The following is an 18,839-nucleotide window of genomic DNA, read 5'->3' on the forward strand; positions in this document are numbered from 1 at the left end:
TGAAAGGATTCCGTCTGTTAAAGGATCAATACATGGCCCAGAATAAATTGCAATGAAAATGAGAGAGAAAAAGAAAGGAAGAAAAAACCCTCCTCCACGGAGCATGAAAACATGCCTCCTTCCTAGTAAAGAGCCTTCTAATTGAAAGGCAATTCCGGGACCATCCGGCGAGCGGGGAACCGTTTTCACTCGAAGCTAATTACTTAGGTGCCTTCGACGATCTGCATCTGATCCGTTTCCCGGGCAAGTGCTCGGGGTCGAGATGATTGAAATTGGCATTTATCCATTCGGGTGGAGGGTTTTTCAAAATAAGACCCACCCGCCCCCTCCTCTCCACATGACAAGCCGAGAGTTGTGAAAGTGGACGAAATTCAATTAAACTCATTCGTTAGATTTATCCGCCCTTGCAGGTAGGGCAAGATGAATTTTAATTTCAAATTACCCAGCCGGCACCCATCCCGGACCCGGAGACCCGGAGACACTCGACAAAGGGGTAGCGAGCAAAACTGGGAGGATCATTGTGGAGAGCAAGTTTTACCCGCCACCCAGGTCTTTCGATCAATTGAAACAACTTTTCAGCAGTGTGCAAGAAACATGCCATTATGCCGCGTCGAGCCAAAGTCGAGGAACATTAAATATTCATAACCTTTTTACAGAGTGAATGTGTGATGAAGTGGGGGTGTGTGCGCCGGGGGCGTGGGCTGATGCTTTCTTACTTACTGGTTGAGAGCAAATGGAAATGTTGGCATTCGATTTTCGGGGATTTTTGCACCGGCCAGAAAAGGGCGCAAAGAACCTAGACGCGCGCATCGAAGACGTTCGAACCAATTCGCATGGGATCGAAGACTACCAGCGATGGGTAGTTCGATCGATCATGCTCGGGTGTGTTTTACGCGAGCGCATCTGAGCCGTAAAACAACACGGAGACCGTAGATTGCGAGTGCACTAGCTGGAAGAGAGTGTTTTTTTTTGTCTATTTTTAGTAGCAAAGGGGAGAAAATCTTCCCACGGCCCCAAAATGCCAATTCAAACATGAAAGTCAAAAACTGTCGTTGCTGCAAAAAGTCTGCTAGTCGTGCGAGCGTAAAGTTTGCCGTTTGGATCGTGGGGTTTCGGGGTTTCAAAATAGCAATTCGATGCTAATACAGTTGCGCTTTCATGCAAACCAGCTAGCGGAAACGCGACGCGAGCACCGTTGGCGGGGCGAACTGTTCCACCAGTACCGTTTGGAGGTTCCTGTTTGGCGGTGAAAAATGTGATTCCCAACCATGACTCAGTGTGCTGCGTGGTGGTGTCTGAAGCAGGTGTGAGAAGGGTAGGAAGGTAGCCGGAATAAAATGCAGAAAAGGCGCGAGCAAAAAGGGGCGAAAAAGATACGAAAAACAAAATGGCCATCCAGCAGCGGAAGACGAAAGTATGTCGAATGACTAACATCCGGCCGTTGTAGTATCTAACACGAGCGATTTCAGGAACGAGGAACAGTTTCCGCTTGCTAGAGAGAGTGAAAAGTTTATTATGCAAATATAAACATCATTGCCGAGGTGAGCCAACGCGGGCGACCATTTTGTGAAGCTTGCGTGGGGTATATGAGCGCGGGCGCTTCTTTTTTTTCTTCTTGATACCCCACGACATAGATACGCTTTCTCGTGAAGTCATGGTGTTTCAGGCCGTCCAACTTTCAAGTGGTTGTTGAGAAACTCCCAGGACTCTGCTGAGTGTGTGTGTGAAAGTGCTGTGACAATACGTCACACCGTGTTCTGAAGGGTTGTTTGAAGCGGTCGTGGAACGTACCTCCGCGGTGGAAATAGTGAAGCAAGTAGTCATCTTACGTCTCACACACTCATACCAGATGCTTGTTAAGAGTCACGGTCTAAGGATGTTCAAAGTCTTTGCAGGCTACGCTTTAATGCAAGGGAGAAAAGGAGTTTTTTTGCCTCATTGGGGTAAGGCGCTAATGATACGCTAATATGTGACGCGTGTTAATGAGTGAGGTTTAATTAAAACAAAATGTTCGTTTGGCTGGGCTGTCGTTAAATGCAATGTTTTACAATGAGCAGTAAATTTGCGCCATAAGTGCTCATTATAGATGGAAGAATAATTAAGGAACACTAGAAAAAAAACACATCTTTCAGTTTTATGATTCGTTGAGTGGTGTCATAAAACAATAAGTGGTGCCTGTTTGCGATTGAAGTTGATTGTGATGCTTTGTTTTTATTGTTTATGGGCTGGTTTTCGCGTGATGAAGGAAACCACATGAAAAGGAATCTAATTATTGAAACATAATTGAGTGATGGTTATAGTTAACATAGCAAATAGTATAGTTATAGTTATAGCAAATAATCATCAAGCCAGTCCTATCAAAGAGGATTCCGATTCCATGCGGCAGATCTTGGAGAAGATGGCTGAATACAGAAACGACACATACCATCTCTTCATAGACTTCAAAGCCGCATACGATAGCATAGCCAGGGTAAAACTGTATGACGCTATGAGCTCTTTTGGAATCCCGGCCAAACTGATTCGGCTTCTTTCAAGAATGACTATGACCAACGTCACTAGCCTGGTGAAGGTGGATGGAAACTCTTAGGGTCATTTGCTACCACCAAAGGTCTACGCCAGGGGGACGGGCTTGCTTGTCTCTTATTCAACCTGGCGCTAGAGAGGGCCATCCGTGACTCGAGGGTGTAGACTACGGAAACCATCTTCTATAAGTCAACCCAGATCCTGGCATACGCTGATGATATAGACATCATTGGTCTGTGGCTCTCCTATGTAGCAGAAGCCTACCAAGGGATCGAGCAGGCGGCAGAGAGCCTCGGATTGCAGATAGACGAGGCAAAGACCAAACTGATGGTGGCAACATCAGCGGGCCTACCAACAAACAATCAGAATCTACGTAGGCGTGACGTGCAGATAGGTGAACGCACTTTTGAAGTCGTGCCACAATTCATCTATCTTGGGTCATAGGTCAGCAACGACAATAGCATGGAAGCTGAGTTGCGCGCAATGATGCTGGCTGCCAACCGGTCATTCTACAGCCTGAAAAAGCAGTTCACCTCAAAGAACCTGTCGCGACGTACGAGTCTGGGACTATATAGCATCTATGCAGTACCGGTACTCACATACGCCTCTGAGACATGGACACTGTCCAAATCTGACGAAACCCTCTTAGCCGCGTTCGAGAGGAAGATGCTCAGAAAGATACTGTGTGTCCTGTATGTGTGGAAGGACAATGGAGGAGTCGATATAATGACGAGCAATACGTGATGTACGGCGACCTCACTGTCGTACAGCGTATTAAGCTCGCCAGGCTCCGGTGGGCTGGCCATGTTATACGCATGGGAACGGACGACCCAGCCCGTAAAGTCTTTTTAGGCCGTCCACAAGGACAGAGGAGGCGTGGTAGGCCCAAATTGAGTTGGCAAGATGGCGTGGAGGCGTCCGCCATTAAGGCCGGGATAACGGACTGGCAGACGAAGGCGCGAGACCGTGAGCGGTTTCAGACACTCCTGAGGCAGGCCAAGACCGCAAAGCGGTTGTAGCGCCGGATAAGTAAGTAAGTAAGTTGTTGAGAAATGACAGTTCAAGATTAATAAGCCTTAAGTAATTACGATCGTTCACTAGCTTTTTTATCCTCAGAGACAATGCCGCTTTGACATTATGCGCTCTCTCTTTCTTCCCGCTGCAATATGCTTTGCTGAGAGATGCTCAGAGACCAATCACAGAAAAGGAGAGTGGAAAAGCTGTAGATGGAAAACGATCCACACAGCGTCTAGAGTGTTAACTAAAACATAGAAAATATTTGAAAAAAAAAAATCTAAAATGTATGATGCTAAATACACTTGGACCCACTATCGGTGTTTTTTGAGTATCGGAGCGAGATTAAGTCAAGGAACTCAAAACATATTAATTACAGGGAATCTAATTTAACACCTTTTGTCTAACCAAATCTGCATCTTCATTTTAGGGAGACATTAATTTTGAAGAGACAAATAATGTATGGAATATGTTGGTACTGTCAAAATGTTACTCTAAAGCAAAGTATTGATATTAAAGAGGCTTCTACTTAGAGAGTATCGTTGGAATCTCACAAAGGTCTTAGCCAAGGTGACGGACTCTCTTGTCTGCTCTTCAACCTCGCCCTGGAAGGTGTCATCTTCTATGGGCCTCTCCAATTTCTTGGATTCGCAGATGACATCGACATCATTGGCAGGACAACAGAGAAGGAGGCTTACATCTGACTGGATGTATCTGAGCGCGAAGCAGCAAGATTGGAATGAAGAATCAAAGCAACGAAAACCAAATACCTATTTGTCGGAGACTCAGATATATCTGAGAAGCAGTGTATTATTTGCAGGAATGCAGGATCAAGAAGGTGTTGGACAGCGATCACCAGTTCGGCATGAAGCGCAGGGGAGCACAGCGAACTCCATGGCTGTCGGAGATCGGACCGAGCATCCTGGAGAATGATTATTGATCGGCTATGTCACGTCAACATGCTCTATCGAGAACTGGTCAACAAAAGAGAGATAGAGAGAGACTTAGAGAGGCTTCACTGTATTTAATTAATTTATTATTTCTATGAATCTCCAGAAGGATCATTATACGACTATGTTATTAAAAAAATGAAACACATTTCTTTGCCACCACGCCCATTAAGATCTGTCAGAAGCTAGAAACAAGCTTATCATTTACCATTACACTGCTCGTGCTGTGTAACCGACAACCGAGTAAGGTGTGTATTTGAAGCCCTTCACTCAGCAACCTTCAAAACTACCCTGATTGATATATACAGCCGTTCTTTCACTTCCCGGTACGGATTTTGCCACAGCGAAAAGATAACGTTGACTACTACCAACCGCGCCGGCTAATGTACAATCATGAACTCAACGCGCCGCATCTACCGCGCAAAAAGCTTATGATTTATTTCACCCGTATCTATTTTTTTCCTCCCAACACAACCGAAAGTCGCGGATACACTTCCTCTCTCCAAAGTCAGAGGGAGCAAAAGGGCTGGAAGCGCAAAATATCTTCCACGCTTACACTCCATTTCACCGAGCAGGGAAGTGGAGGAAAAAAGCGACACATAATTCGCTTCAGCTTTCACAGTTGATGTAACCTTGGCTCGAAAGTTACACCACGGATAGCGTATAATAAATACGCCATGCTTTCCTCATCAAACCCGATGGATTTGTTGTGAGTGTATGTGTGTGTGTGTGTGTGTGTTTGTGTGTGTGTGTGTCGGAGGCAGCACCAGACGCTCGCGGAAGACCATCTTCTTCCGGCAGCGAAACTACTTGTACACACTCGCAGCTACGGGTATCGCTCAAGATATACACTCAATCTAAACTCGCACAAACTGTTCGTCGTGTCTGGTGAGATGCGTTCTAGGGTGCCCGTTGCTTGGGGCGCCCGAAAAACCCATCAAAACCGGTGACATAATCGCCCGACAGCTTGCACCTCACCTTGCACCGTGGGGCATCGCGGTGCATCTTGGGCACAGCTTGCAGAGATAGCTCTGTCGCCTCCGGCGTACTTCTCAAGATCGCGAACATCATGATGATGATGATGACGGTCATGGTGGTAGTGGTGATGTAGCAACAAAATGCATTGCAGTTTGCGGGAACGCAACACGAGCGAGTGCGCTTTTCCAATTTATTCTCAACTTTACAGCGTGGCGGCTGTAAAGGGAAAGATGTCTCTGGGGAGGGAGAGGGGACAGATTTCGGGATAACAGTGGAAAATGTTTCCTCACTTTATCATGTAAATTGAGAAGATTAACATTTTCACTAGCGCGAAGAACCGGTTTCGTGGTATTCCGTTGGGGGTATCTGTTGGACTGGAAAGCCGTTGCTTAGAAAGGGTAGGAGATTGAAAGCGTGAGTTGAGCAGGAGGATGTTGGAGCAGGAGTTAAAAGGCTCCCGTTACCAGCCGGAAAGGGTTTCGGCTTGATTTCGGATTACAAGCGTGAAGATGGATGTGTTGCTTCTAGTCGAGCTGTGTGCAAGGAGTGATACTGCTTTAGTCTAAACGTTGATGAATGTGCTGTAAAAGTTAAGGATATTGTAAACAAAAAATCTTGTTTAGAAAACGCCTTCCGAAGGAAGTTCTCAATTAAAGGACGCAAAGATGGCAGCACAGATTCGTCCAAAAAGTCTCGCCCAATCCTGATGTTCAAAGTTTTGGCGGGTCTGAACGAATCTGTTACCTCACTTAAGCGTAGGCGTTTTTCTTTCTTCTTCGTAAATCCTCATCAATCTGAGATTGAGCAAAGGCGGAAGGAAAGCGGACAGACAGATGATTTATCATCATCGACGTCGATTGATTGACGATTATTTTACGAGCGCAGGTTGTGGGTGTGGAATCAGCACCATAGCGGAAAGCCCTTTTTGAGGGTGGGATGGTAGCTACATAGAGAGTGTAAATAGATATCTGTCTCGGTGGCGAGCCTGCGGTATAGGCTTGCTGTTTTTTTCGCAGGAGGATAATCTAATGTTTGCTACTATAATCTAATGTTTGCTACTTGAAAAACGCTTGTTCCCGTGAATTGTCTTTGATTTGGTGATCAACCGTATCGGTGGCGTTCGGAATGGCGCAGGATCGGTGCCGTACCGTATCAGCCCGAAATTAATGATAACTGATGTAATAATTTAACATAAATTAATATCTATAAAACAATCTGGTGGTGGAAAGGCGCTGGGTGAAATGTGCCCACACCCGTTGGCAGCGTATTTATTAATTTCGCTTAATCACTTACCGGGCGGTTGCGTGTTTGCGCTGCGTGGCCCCAGAGGCGGTTCATTTCCGTGCAATTTGCGATCAATTTACAGGCACAAAGCGGGTAGAGTAAATTAATAGCGAAGCTTTTGATTACACCATGGTACGCTTTTTGCGTGTGCGTGGGTGCGTTATGAGGTGATTTTCATCCGACCAGCCAGTATGCAACCGTAAATTGATCTATAGAAATCGGACGCCTTTTCGGTATGCATTTCAACAGGAAATAATCCTTCCGAATGGTGCAACAATGGGTTGCATACTTTCGGGCGCTATTCGGCACGGACGGGCTGTTCAATATTGTCACGCAAAAGTCGAAATCGATCAGTAATGCAGTAATGATGTGCTATTCTGGGAAGCGGCAAAACAAAAAACATGAATGAATTATGCAAATCGCATGCAAATGGGAGCTCCCGACTCCCTAATTTTGAATTAATTGCAACCGATACAATGCTGGACGACTGGTTTTTTGGAATGTTTGAAATGCACTAGCAAACTGGACAGTTTTAGCAGTCAAAGTTTAAATCAGATTGTTGCAGCGTTTTATGCTGCTTTAATGCTTAAAATATATTTTGGAACGATTTTTTACACTTTCAAGCAAAACTTTGTCTGTACCGAGACGGGAAAATGTTTAAAGTAAATTTGGCTTCTGAGAGCTTGCTGTCAGTGGAAATGAAAGATTGCACTGTAAATAGAGGAAACCCGGACTCGTGCAAAACATGCTTGCTTCAGGTTTTATGGTCGTTGCCATGTTTTTTTTGGAGTATTGCTTCCTAGTTCCTATCAGACCTGACCATAAAAAAACACCTTCAATCAAGAGATAAAAAACACAGAGCGAAAGAGACGTCGAGTCGCTTAGTTTGACAGAAATTTTGGAGTAGTTAGGGATAGAGCTCGATCTGTTTCCTAAACCGGGGGTGTCCAATCGCTACAGACACAACACAGACACAGTCGTGCAGCATTTTCCGGACCAAACGCTTTATCATCCCCGTTTTGTGTGCGCTTCCCACAAAAAAGCCAAACACAAACAAACCCAGCCGAGAAGTGTCCGGTGTGGGATTAGTGTGATACTGGAGGAGGAGGAGGACGACGGGAACACAGCTCACATACAGGAATCTGTTCCTCTGGATTGGAAAATGGGAGGAAGCAACAAAAAAGAAAAAAAAATAATACCGGACATGTCAACCCTAACGTGGTGTGAAGGTATGGGTTTGTTTGTGTGAGAGCTCAGTGAAAGAAAGAAAGAAAGAAAGAAAGTAAAAAGCGTTTGCAGGACCTTCCACAAAATTAAACCATCAACCTCACATCCCGCGTAAGGGGATACACCACCACAGCCACATGAGGCTCGGTCCGAGCAAACGAAGAAATAGAAATGCCACTTATGGCTAGCCGACATCGTTATGTTCACCTCCCTCTGTTTGCTACAAAGCACTGCACAAATGGGAATGAAACGGAAAATAGTCGACCTCCCGGGCCCGCCGGTCCCGAACAAGCCCGGGATAAATGTCACCGGAACGTGTGTTTGCAAACACGGGGAAAGATGCAATCGGGTCACACGGGCTGCCCCGGGCTGCCGGATGGAAAGCTCACGGGTTTTAAAGCTATTTCCGGATCGCGTTTCCATGTTATTTTTTTCATTGTTTTGCCGCTCCATTTTTGTGAAACGGAAATTTTAACTTTGGCTGTGGTTCTGCTCGAAAGTGTTGCAGAAATCTCATTCCCCACTCAACTCCACACCGCACCCGAGCGGGCTTAACCCTCTTCGGGCTTTGCGAAACTTGCAAGCTCATCATCGTTCGGAGCGACACCGAGCCAAAAAGTCGGCGCCAACTACGGGCGGAAACGGGAAAGAATATTATTTATTCATTTTCTCATTGTTTCCAAATCAACTCACCTTCCAAACCGAGGGCCGAATTGGTTGGTGGAAGTGTGCGAAACATAAAACCACTTTACGATGGGTATGAGTACGTGCGAGGAATATGGTGTGGTGCCACGTGTTCGCTTGTTCGCATGTAGATGGTGCTTGATTTTAGCTTCAACAAGCGTTTGTTTTTAAATTGTACCACTACCACACTGGCTGGCAGTAGCTTCAACTCGCATGCCACAAACCAGCAGTCGAGCGCAGGGTTTTTTCCATGGCAATGTGCCTCATTTTTAGGCTAGGACCCTTAACCTCAAGAGCAGCGTGTGCCCCTGTATGACCCGGTGCTCTTTTCATCCCGCCGTCACACCGGCAACAGAATTCGATTCGCAGCATGTAACACATTTCCAACACACACATACACACCGCGTTGATGGGTTGGTTGTTCTAAAGTTTGGGAAAAGATGCGAGGCGAAATCATTTGCATGCACTCTGTACGTTTCTTCTTCAGTGCCACCGAAATGGTATGCTTTATTGTACATTTTTGCATCGAGAGTCATATAAAAAAAAACAATACCAACACCACTCCACTCAAGGCACACGCTAACGAGACGGAAACAGATTGAAACGTTGTTTGCAGACAATTAGCTTACGATTGGGTGGGTGAAATGTGAGGGCTGTAAAAAAACAAGAGAGAAAAAAAGCAACAAACAATTATCCCTCAAAAGCAGCATCAGAAGAACGGGTTCATTTGGCGTTGGGAATGATTTTTGGAGATGGTTTTTTTTAGCGAATGTTTACGATTTGGGTGAGTGTTTGCGCCGTGCATTCTTGTATGTTTGGCTTCTGCTCGGTGTTTGAACGCCCAGTCAAACGTACCCCGTTAAAAGTGGAGCGGTGAAGTTGAAAGCAAACATGCGCTGAGAACCATTTGTATTGGGTTGGTGTTTTAGCGTTTCGTTGTAGAGATGAAAATTATTCTAAATTTGAAAGCTTTCGAATAAAATGATGTTTTAGTGTAGAAATAAAGCATTCAATTGAAAAAAAAAAATCATTATTACGAAAAAAGAGGTTGCCAACACTAAAGCTATTTGACAACAATGGGTCATTTTAGTGTCAAGGCGTTTTTTTGTATGGAGTTTGACATTTACCAGTTGAAATGACGTCATTATTGCATACAACACTACACTAAGCCTCTGTATTTTAGCCTGAAAACATGTAAACAAACCCCAATTCGCCATATGCACGATGAGATTATCCTATGCATGATTACATTTTTCCGTTGAAGTAGAAATATGTTGTGTGAAATATGTAGAAGTGTTTGGAAAAGTTAAAACAAATTGAAACTATGATAAAAAAAAGTATTTAATTAATACATTCCAAACCATTATCTACAAAATATTATTTTTAAAACACATCTTTGCTTATAAACAAATTTTACACATATAGTTATGTGGCATTGGACACCATCACGTGGCACGACACAATGCTTTACCATTTTGCAGCGCGGCACATTCCATCTCTTCTAGTTCCCACGGGCGCGCATCATCGGACACCAGCCGGGCCGACAACGCAGACAGCACGGTCGCGCGACATCGGACACCAGCCGGACGCAGACAGCTCCCACAAACATACACCGCCAACCGAGGTAGAATTAATGTGAGGGTTTAGTTTTAGTTTAGAACTCATTGGAGTAACATTTAATCTTTTTGAATAAAAAGCCGAATAATAAATGTACACCGCATAATTATATCTGCTCAAATTTTAGGACAGAATTCAACTTGCATAATGTGCAAAGAATTTCTACGCCTCTCTCTTATATATACAATTAATAACTCTCAAAATGTGAATCTTCCTGTTAAAAAAATTGTTGGTGAAATAAAACGCTAGTAACAAAGCAAGAAATCTTTCAGCAAATTTACTTCAAAGTCAAGTTTAATTGATTGTCAGTCCTAAAAATCTCTGAGCACATATACTAAAAAGTCTTGACTTGATTAAAACAACAAAACATTTGGCAATCGTTCTTTTCCACAATGCCCAAAAATGATAAAATAAAACCGCAGAAGTATACACGCGAAGCTGAAAAAATCAACAGCCGTCGAAATTGTTATACCCACTCGTTGCACCCATTCCACATGGACTGTGTTTCTAGTGTGCAAATCGTTTTGAACATTGTTACCGCCCTTAGCCAGAAATCAGTCAGCCCTGCACTTCGGACGGCATCAAACAACAAAACGCACAAACTCCATTTTAATTGCGAAAGCAGCAGCTCAGCTCGGGTGCAGCACGATCGTGTTTGCCATGAATTGCAGTATGCAAATAAAGTTGCAAAGGACAAAATTGAATTTAGCCTGTGCACGAGAAATACCCCGCACACAACAGGCTCTGTAGGTCCTCTTAGACCTTTCGAAGCGGCGTGCGCTGAAGTGGTTCCCTATTCGTTTGTAGTTGGACAATTTTTGCACAGCACAGCTCAGTATGGGGGCTAAATGCTGTGTTTGTGTGTGTGTATGTGTGTGTGTGTGTGTGAGTGCGATTGTGTCACGAAACAAACGTTGCCGGTCGGTGAAGGATATACGTACGCCTGGCTTAACTGTTGGCGGTTTAGGAGCCGACCCGCTTTGCGCTACGGTTTGTGTGATGGTGCTTCGGTGCGCAAAATAAAATATGCAAACATTTGCTACGGTGGGATGCGTTTTGCCTGTGTGTTAGTTTGGTTTTGTCGTGCAGGCATTTTCCATCTATTTTTTTTTGTGTTTGATGCCAAAGTGTTTGGCATTGAAATGTTGTGCTTTTGTTTTTAGCGCCTGTTTCACAGCGCAACTGGGAGTAAAATATATAATACAAAGGACAAGAGTTGACACAGAAAACCGGGAACTCCGATTACAGCTGGGAAAATGGCTGTTAGTTACATGCTACTAAGGATGGTGATGAAGGGGGTAGCGTTGGTCACTGACGGGCGGCGGCCTTGCTAACCGTACCATTCGACCATTTAGAGGATTGAGCAAAATGCCTCCCGGGGGAGAGTTTTTTTTCCTGCTCTGACCCTAGGAGGTTGCACGGTGACACGCTATATGTGGGTAGAAAGGTGAGCATTTTCCCGAACAAAACCACACCCTGTGTGGCTACGGGGAAGGAACTTACCGAGCTTAATGCATCCTGTGGTCGCGTGTGTGAATGTGTGGGGTTGAATATTCTGACCACCGTATGACCTTTCCCGTGTACCGCATTTCCCCCTATTTCGGCTCCGCTTTTCTCCAGGCTCTCGATTGCATGACTAATGAATGAGCAGTAAAGGTAAGTCCAGCGGGTGAGGCAAAAAAGCATCTTTTCCCAACCACCGACCGGATAGCCCGTAGGGTAATGACACACCCACACACACATACACACACACACATACACAAACTGGGGTAGAACTAGGCCAATTCGATCGGTAAGAGTAAACACAGAAGCGAACGGGAATGGACGGTGGCGATGGCCGCCGGGAAAACATTGCGCTCCCCCTCCCCGGACCCAATCCAGTCTGGCGTTTTAACGTTGCCTCGTAGCTGTGTGTGGTAACTGACGGAGGGATTATTAGTTTTATTGATTTTTGTAAGCCCTTTTTTGCACCTCCCTCCCTCACTGTCTTCCCCACTGGATTGAGCTGGATGACCTCCGGTATCATCGATCCCGTGTAGGGACAAATCCAATAAACCAATCAAACCCGCCGCAGGACGACTTTATTCGCGCACATCGTAGTGAAGGCAATGAAGATAAGTGTGTGTGTGTGTGTGTGTGTGTGTGTGTGTGTGTGTTTTTCGTATACAACGGAAGGTTGGGATGGTTGCTGGAAGCTAATTTGATTTACCACGGATCGTGGCTGTGTTTTCTGGGAAAATTCTTGATCAAGCGCAAGCTCTTGACGCGCACTGCTTGTGGACCCGATTTTGCACTGCTTGGTTAGTTTGTTGGAAGAATTTAATTAACGGAACGTTTGCGATGTTATGCATGGTTGGGATAGAGTTGTATTTGCTGTGTGAATGGGTTTTAATATTTCTTCTTATACATTTGTTATGGTTGGTTGCTTTTTTTTAAATCGAATCGGTGCAACTCTTTCATTATTTTTGAACCTATAGAGATATACTTTTAAGGATATTTACTTTTAAAAACCTGTATAAAACTTAAACATAAATATCAATTGCCCTATGCAAGCGACGCATCAGTATATTCCCTCCCTATCATTAATATGATTTACATCGAATACATTAATATCGAATCGATTAAATGCAAATCGTCTTATCGACACGATCTTCCATTGTCCTCACCTGACGCCGCTCTGCAGGGCAAACTCAGTGCCGAACAACGGTCTGCCAACGAGGCGTAGCCTTCCCTCACGTAAATTAGATCAACGATTGACCTCGGGTTGATAAGGGGCCAGCCGTGCACCGTACGTGATGCCCGAATCCGTGAGTGAGTCAAGCTGTGCGGCCGTGTGGGTTGATTCTGCCACCCCGGGTAATCCTAATGAAGCCGCTCGGAATGTTAATTCACTCGACAGCACCACGCCACGGTATGGTCGGTATATGCGCGGCCGGGTCGATTTCACCGCCTGCATCATGCTGCCGCATTATAACCTTCCCCTCCTACCCCGAGGTTTGCCAGGTGTCACGGGGTCACGGCAGGGAGGATTAGTGGCATCGGGTCAAAATAAAGCCGTAACGGGAGAATGGGGAAAAAGGGCCACCCGGTAACCGGGTTACCGCAGGGATTAACGGACAGGGTTCGATGCAAAACACGTGGGTTGCGAACCGTCGTTCAATCGACGGACACGTAGACAGCGGTCTGGTTAGGTTGAGCGAATTGGCTCACTGTTGTGAATCGATAAAATTGCAACCATAAAGGATGCATGCCCACCACCAGTACCCGCGCCGGCACGTGCCGGAAAGGTTTAAAAAGAAGTGGGCCGGAAATTTGCCAAAGCCAAAGTGAAATGGAGTAAAACGAAAGCAAAAAAACATAAGATATAATGTAAAACGAACACTGAACGGAAAATAAAACCAAAAATATGGAACGGAAAATGGCCCCCCTCGGTTGGTTGACGTGGGCGTGGAAATTGATGGTGATTTGTTTTATTTTTAGTAAAACACATCCCTTCCTCTCCCCCCATTCGAAACCGTTTTAGATTGACAGTTGATTATATTGCGAGCGTCAGGAAGTGGTTCGATTGGTGGGAAAGAAAACAAAACAAAATAAAAACTTGAAGCTCACACACCTGCTGTTTTCGACAGAAACACGATAAAGCTCTATTTCACATTGGTGAAAAACACAGAAATGCGATCAAACAGGCGCAGGTGTCGAAACGGCTAACACATTATCGACAATCTGCAAGAGAACTAATAGGAGGAGAACGAGAGATTAAGATGAGCAATTCATTGTGCAATAAATCACTGAAAAACCAGAAAGTTTGAAATAATTCATTGTTTTCGAACGAATGTTCGATTAATCGACTTTAGTTGAAATTTGTCGTTGTTGTGAAGCTGTTGTGCTTGCAAAATCAGCACTGTAGGACGATTTTTTGCAATCAAATTAGTAAAAAAAGGTAAATTACACTTTGTTAATTAATTGAACCCCCGGCAATGTTACGCCAGCAGGAAAAATGATACCTAGCGACGGAGATTCATTATTCTCCGAGTCATGGTTATCATTACAAAAATCTTGGAAAAAATCGCACAACACTCCAGCAGCAATGTTTACAAAGCTCTTCTACTTTTACTGGCAAAGTTCCCCATAAACACACACAAAACACACCAAAAAAAACCCCACTCATTGTAAAGGTTGGAGGGTCCTCGCATCGTTTGCGGATTTCGCTTGCATTACACAGGCGAAACACACGAAAGGGGGGAATTTCTTCACCGTTAAAAAAGCTCATAAAACAAACTTCAAAATAAACCATACCGTTGCGTACTTCCTAGGACGTGAAGGGCTTTTTTCCTTTTCCCTTTTGTGTAGAAATTAAACATACCCTTGGTAATTACATTTTTATGATTCAGCATTATTTATGGGCTGCACGGGCTGTTGCCGCAAGGTACACGGTACAGTACCGTATCGGTTGCATCGCGGGCATTCTTCTTCAATGTGTGTGTGTGTGTTGTTAGAAGAAAAGTGCAGCGCTGCTGAAGCGACCTGAAGCTTCAGAACTGCATCATCCTGCTTTGATGATGGAGGTTTTGGTTGTGGAGGGACGTGGAAACGCTTTGTCAGCACTTTCGGCTTGGATCGAATTTAGATCGGTACACACCCCTATTATACTCTCGACTGGGCGTTGCAAACGGTGAAGAATAGCTTCGCTGCAATGGGAAGGAGTGTGCATTGTTCGTCTTGTGTCTTGTGTGTGTGTGTGCAGTTATGCAAGGGCTGGAAACGTTCTTGCTAACAACACACCGGATAGCGTCGGTACGATGATAGTCGCTAAATGCACCTTTGATCGAGGATTATTTATAGTGGGTCGGTCGGATCGATTGAGCCGATTGTTCGAATGATTGATGTTTGCAAATTCCCTGCTCAAACATGCTTCAAGGATATCGGGCATGGGCGATGTTTCCGGGGCGTGAGCATCCAGGTGTTCTATTTATCGTTGGATGAAGCACTTTTAGCAGCCCATTGGAGTGAATATTATTTATTTACTCAATAATCGACCTGTAGCTTGAGCCAGTGCAGTCTCATGCATGATTGGTTGAAGTCTGGATGTTGTTTTAATATGCTTGAAATATTAAACGAGCTGATTTGCCCTGAATATTGTGTGCTATTTTTCAATGAAACTCATATAATTCATGACATGAAGTTGAACAATAAAATTACTTTTTAATTCAATTTAATCAATTATGAAAGCTCCACGAAACAAGAGAAAAGAGAAGCGAACCAATGGCCTTCCAGTCATGTTTGATAGCATTTTTATTGCATGAAAATATTGTCTAGCGGGTTGTGTACTAGAAACGAACGATCCGAGGTTCCGCAACCTTCTTTTTTAAAAGACGGGATTTTCAATCTTGCCCGCGAACAGCATTGTTCCGAGGGTTTCATCTTCGATGAAGAAAATGAATGGCCGATTAGCGTTGAAGATCTGCACACCATCTCCACCGAACTTGTTGACGAGTTGAATTTCTACCAGAAGGAAAATGATGGTTTAGAATCATTTTTGCAAAACAATTGTGCTTAACACTGTAGTATCTTACCAGTAGCAGCGTAAGCTTCACTGCCCAGCTCATTGATGGTGATGCCGGCCTTCTGGAAGATCCGCGACACTCGCACTTCATCCCGTGCTCCACGTCCACGCGCTAGCAGCGGTAGCGATGCGTTTTGTGAGAAGATCTCACGAATACCAACCTAAAGCCGGGAGAAGTTGATTTAGTGACGGGTAAAATCGGCAGCAATTCCTTCTCGTTACCTGTTGCAGTGGCTCGTTCAGCTGTTCGCTAAAGTCAAACTTGAACTTGGGCAGCGTTACGTTCACCTCGTTCTCCTCCATGTACCACAAAGCCTGATGGAGGGATGCACTGTTGATCCGATCCAGCACCTGGTTGACCGTGTTGTCCGGGTTCGGCAGGATGAAGTACATCGCGAGCTTGTTGCCACGGTACGGCAGGCGCAGAATCTGAGCCCCGAGATCGGCCGAGTTGTCGTAGTAGAACTGTCCGTTCTGTTCCATGTACTGTGCGTTCGTGGGTTTGCCGCGGGTACCATAGAACGGCTTCACGTTGTTCGCCACCTCCGGGAACGGGTACGTCCACAGGCCTTTGAAGTAGATCACATTGACCAGTGTAATGACTGCGCCCTCGAGACTGTCGGGCGTTACGATCTCCCGCAGCCGGCCGTTCGTGTGCTCCGACACCCAGTTGTTGATGGTGGTCGCCGTCTGCGTCGGATTCGAGTAGGACACCTTCTCGAGCATTGCGTGGTAGTGCGTGTTTGCGATCTGCTGATACTTGTTGATCACCTCGATGAAGTCGTCCACGAAGAAGTTGGTCGCAATGTTCAGATCGTAGTCCTTGTTGTCCTGCTGGGCCGATTCGAGCAGCTGCTTGTAATAGCTACGCGTATGCTCGATGTTATCGTTCTGGATGACGGTGCTAAGCTCGCGCTTGGTGTTGGACACGGCATTGCCGAAGCTGGTGTCGGACGCCTCGTAGATGAGTGTGAGCAGAATTTTCACCGAAAACGGTGACAGGACAACGTTTGAGTTGTGGTTCTTGAAGATTTCCTGCAGAGACGTTTAAGACGATCTTTTAGTTGATGGTTTCAATACATAAACAGTGACAAAGAACAAACCTTCACGAACATCAAGTCAAACTCATTCTGTCGCTGACCTTGGAACGGGCCGTGTACATCCTGTTGGGCTGTAGCGTCAAAAACTAAAAGTGCAGCAACTGGAAGAAGAAACCAAATTTCAAACTAGCTAAGATTTATCTCCAACTTCTTCGCCCCGAGTTTGTAACTATTGGGAGTTTCCCATCGGTAGAACTGGTAGCAGCCTCGTTGGCCCGCTCGCTTCTTTGCTATTGTGTATCTCCTGTAAAGTGACCTACTTCAATTCCATCTCTTCCTCTTCACTTCAGTGTCAGTGTCATCCTCGACTACCTCGAGACGCACAGTGTCAGCAACGACCACAAATAGAACCGGGAAATACCGGTGCTATCAACGCGACTGCTTTCAAACGGTGGGGAATTCCCACCGGAGTACGCTCTCACGCACACGCACACAAACGGTGAAGTTCATCGTATCAGCCCCGTACGAGCACAGCACGCGCCAGCACTATTCATTATGCATGTTGTGTTCGCACCGAATGTTCAAATGTCGAATATTTGAATATCCGAACCGGCGACCAAAACTTGACTGACCAGTTTTCGACACTTGACACCCAGTCGTGAACGAATCGATCTGTTTTGCCTGTAATATGATGCGCACGTCTTCGAACCGATAGTTTCTTTATGTAGGGTTCGGTGTTGGTGTGTCTGTGTGTATGAATTAATTGCACGAATTCGCAAACTAGTCGATCGGAAAAGAAATAGATCGAACAGCTTGAGGAAGAACTTGATCGAGGGTTCGTTAAGGGAACTGGGGTAACATATAAACTAGTTACCTCAAAGGAAACGCAATGACAAAGGCGAAAGAAGAATCAACACCGAAGACGATCGCTAACGTCTGTATGTGTGCGAGATGGTACAGTAAAGAAAAAACCACCGGTCAAGGCGACCTACGGGTGCCGCGGGTCATATAAACAGTACCTACGGGCTATTCCTGTTGGTTGGTTAGCGTTCTTATCTGTTCGATTCTACCAACTTGAAGCAAACCTACACGGCACCACAACAAATAAAACGGCAGTATTCTTTAGTGATATTCTGAAGTCAGAGACACGATCAGAGATTTTGCTCTTTTTATCCCATAAAATCAAATTTCAAACTCTTTTACGTCACAGCTATCACTTCAACGTGCACGAAATGATGAAAAATAACAACAAAACCTGCAAGAACAATGACAATAATAGAAGGTTAACTTACGGCACAATATCACAAAGCTTAGCTTATTCATGGTTGAAACCGCAACCAACACCGGAGGAGTCACACAACACAAACTGCGTCCGTACTGGAATACGGACAAAATGGTTCTGCGGTCGATCGAGAGCGCGAGATGAGTGCTCGAACGTGCCGTGCGCGTCTTCCCTATCCCACCTGCTCCTACTGCTTTGTGAGTGGCCGGTCGAGATCGGGCTAGAACGCGCTGCTGATCGCGCGCGCGGTTCAGGTTCGCACTCGATCGCTGATAAACCGGTTTCAGTTCGGAAGCTGATGATCGGGCAGGATTGCACCCATACTTGCTTAGGCGCCAGGTGAACAGAAAATATACATGACCCAACGATTGCCACACTGCAAATGTGTGGTGGACATGAAAGCGATGGCAACAGTAGTTTGAATAAATTTGCTGAAATATTTTTTTGGCTAATTTTCATTTTACAGGGTTTTCCAGGAGTTCTCATAGCTGTGGGGCGCTTTATTGACTCTTTCTTAATTGAAATGAACTTAATGTAATGGGAATAGGACTCTATAGCACCCTTGTTGGTCAATTCCAATAGGAATTTCCAAGTAGCTTTTCCAAAAAGGGTGCCATAGAGTCCAATTTCCATCATATGAAGTTCACTTCCAATAGGAAGGAGTCAAGGAAGTGTCC

The 18,839-nt window shown here is 45.1% G+C and overlaps 2 protein-coding genes across 4 annotated transcripts in view; one reads left to right on the forward strand and one right to left on the reverse strand.

The window, feature by feature from the left end:
* Positions 1–18,839, forward strand: part of LOC120906156 — a 62,515-nt gene that overhangs the window by 12,764 nt on the left and 30,912 nt on the right. The gene's annotated exons all lie outside the window — the stretch shown is intronic.
* LOC120908345 (serine protease inhibitor 27A-like) lies at positions 15,546–18,305 on the reverse strand. Its single transcript, XM_040319296.1, has 5 exons — positions 18,173–18,305; positions 16,944–17,041; positions 16,063–16,875; positions 15,851–16,001; positions 15,546–15,779 (listed from the first exon to the last, which is right to left on the reverse strand). The coding sequence occupies exons 1-5, from the start codon at positions 18,201–18,203 to the stop codon at positions 15,643–15,645; spliced, it is 1,230 nt and encodes a 409-aa protein (XP_040175230.1). The 5' UTR covers positions 18,204–18,305; the 3' UTR covers positions 15,546–15,642.

The sequence above is a fragment of the Anopheles arabiensis genome, chromosome 2 (assembly GCF_016920715.1).
Source record: "Anopheles arabiensis isolate DONGOLA chromosome 2, AaraD3, whole genome shotgun sequence".
Classification (NCBI taxonomy): domain Eukaryota; kingdom Metazoa; phylum Arthropoda; class Insecta; order Diptera; family Culicidae; genus Anopheles; species Anopheles arabiensis.

Coding starts and splice junctions, on each gene's coding strand:
- LOC120908345 (XM_040319296.1), bottom strand. CDS start 18,203: ATGAATAAGCTAAGCTTTGTGATATTGTGCC. Junction 16,876..16,943: donor TTGACTTGATGTTCGTGAAG/GTTTGTTCTTTG, acceptor ACGTCTCTGCAG/GAAATCTTCAAGAACCACAA. Junction 15,780..15,850: donor TGAAGCTTACGCTGCTACTG/GTAAGATACTAC, acceptor TCCTTCTGGTAG/AAATTCAACTCGTCAACAAG.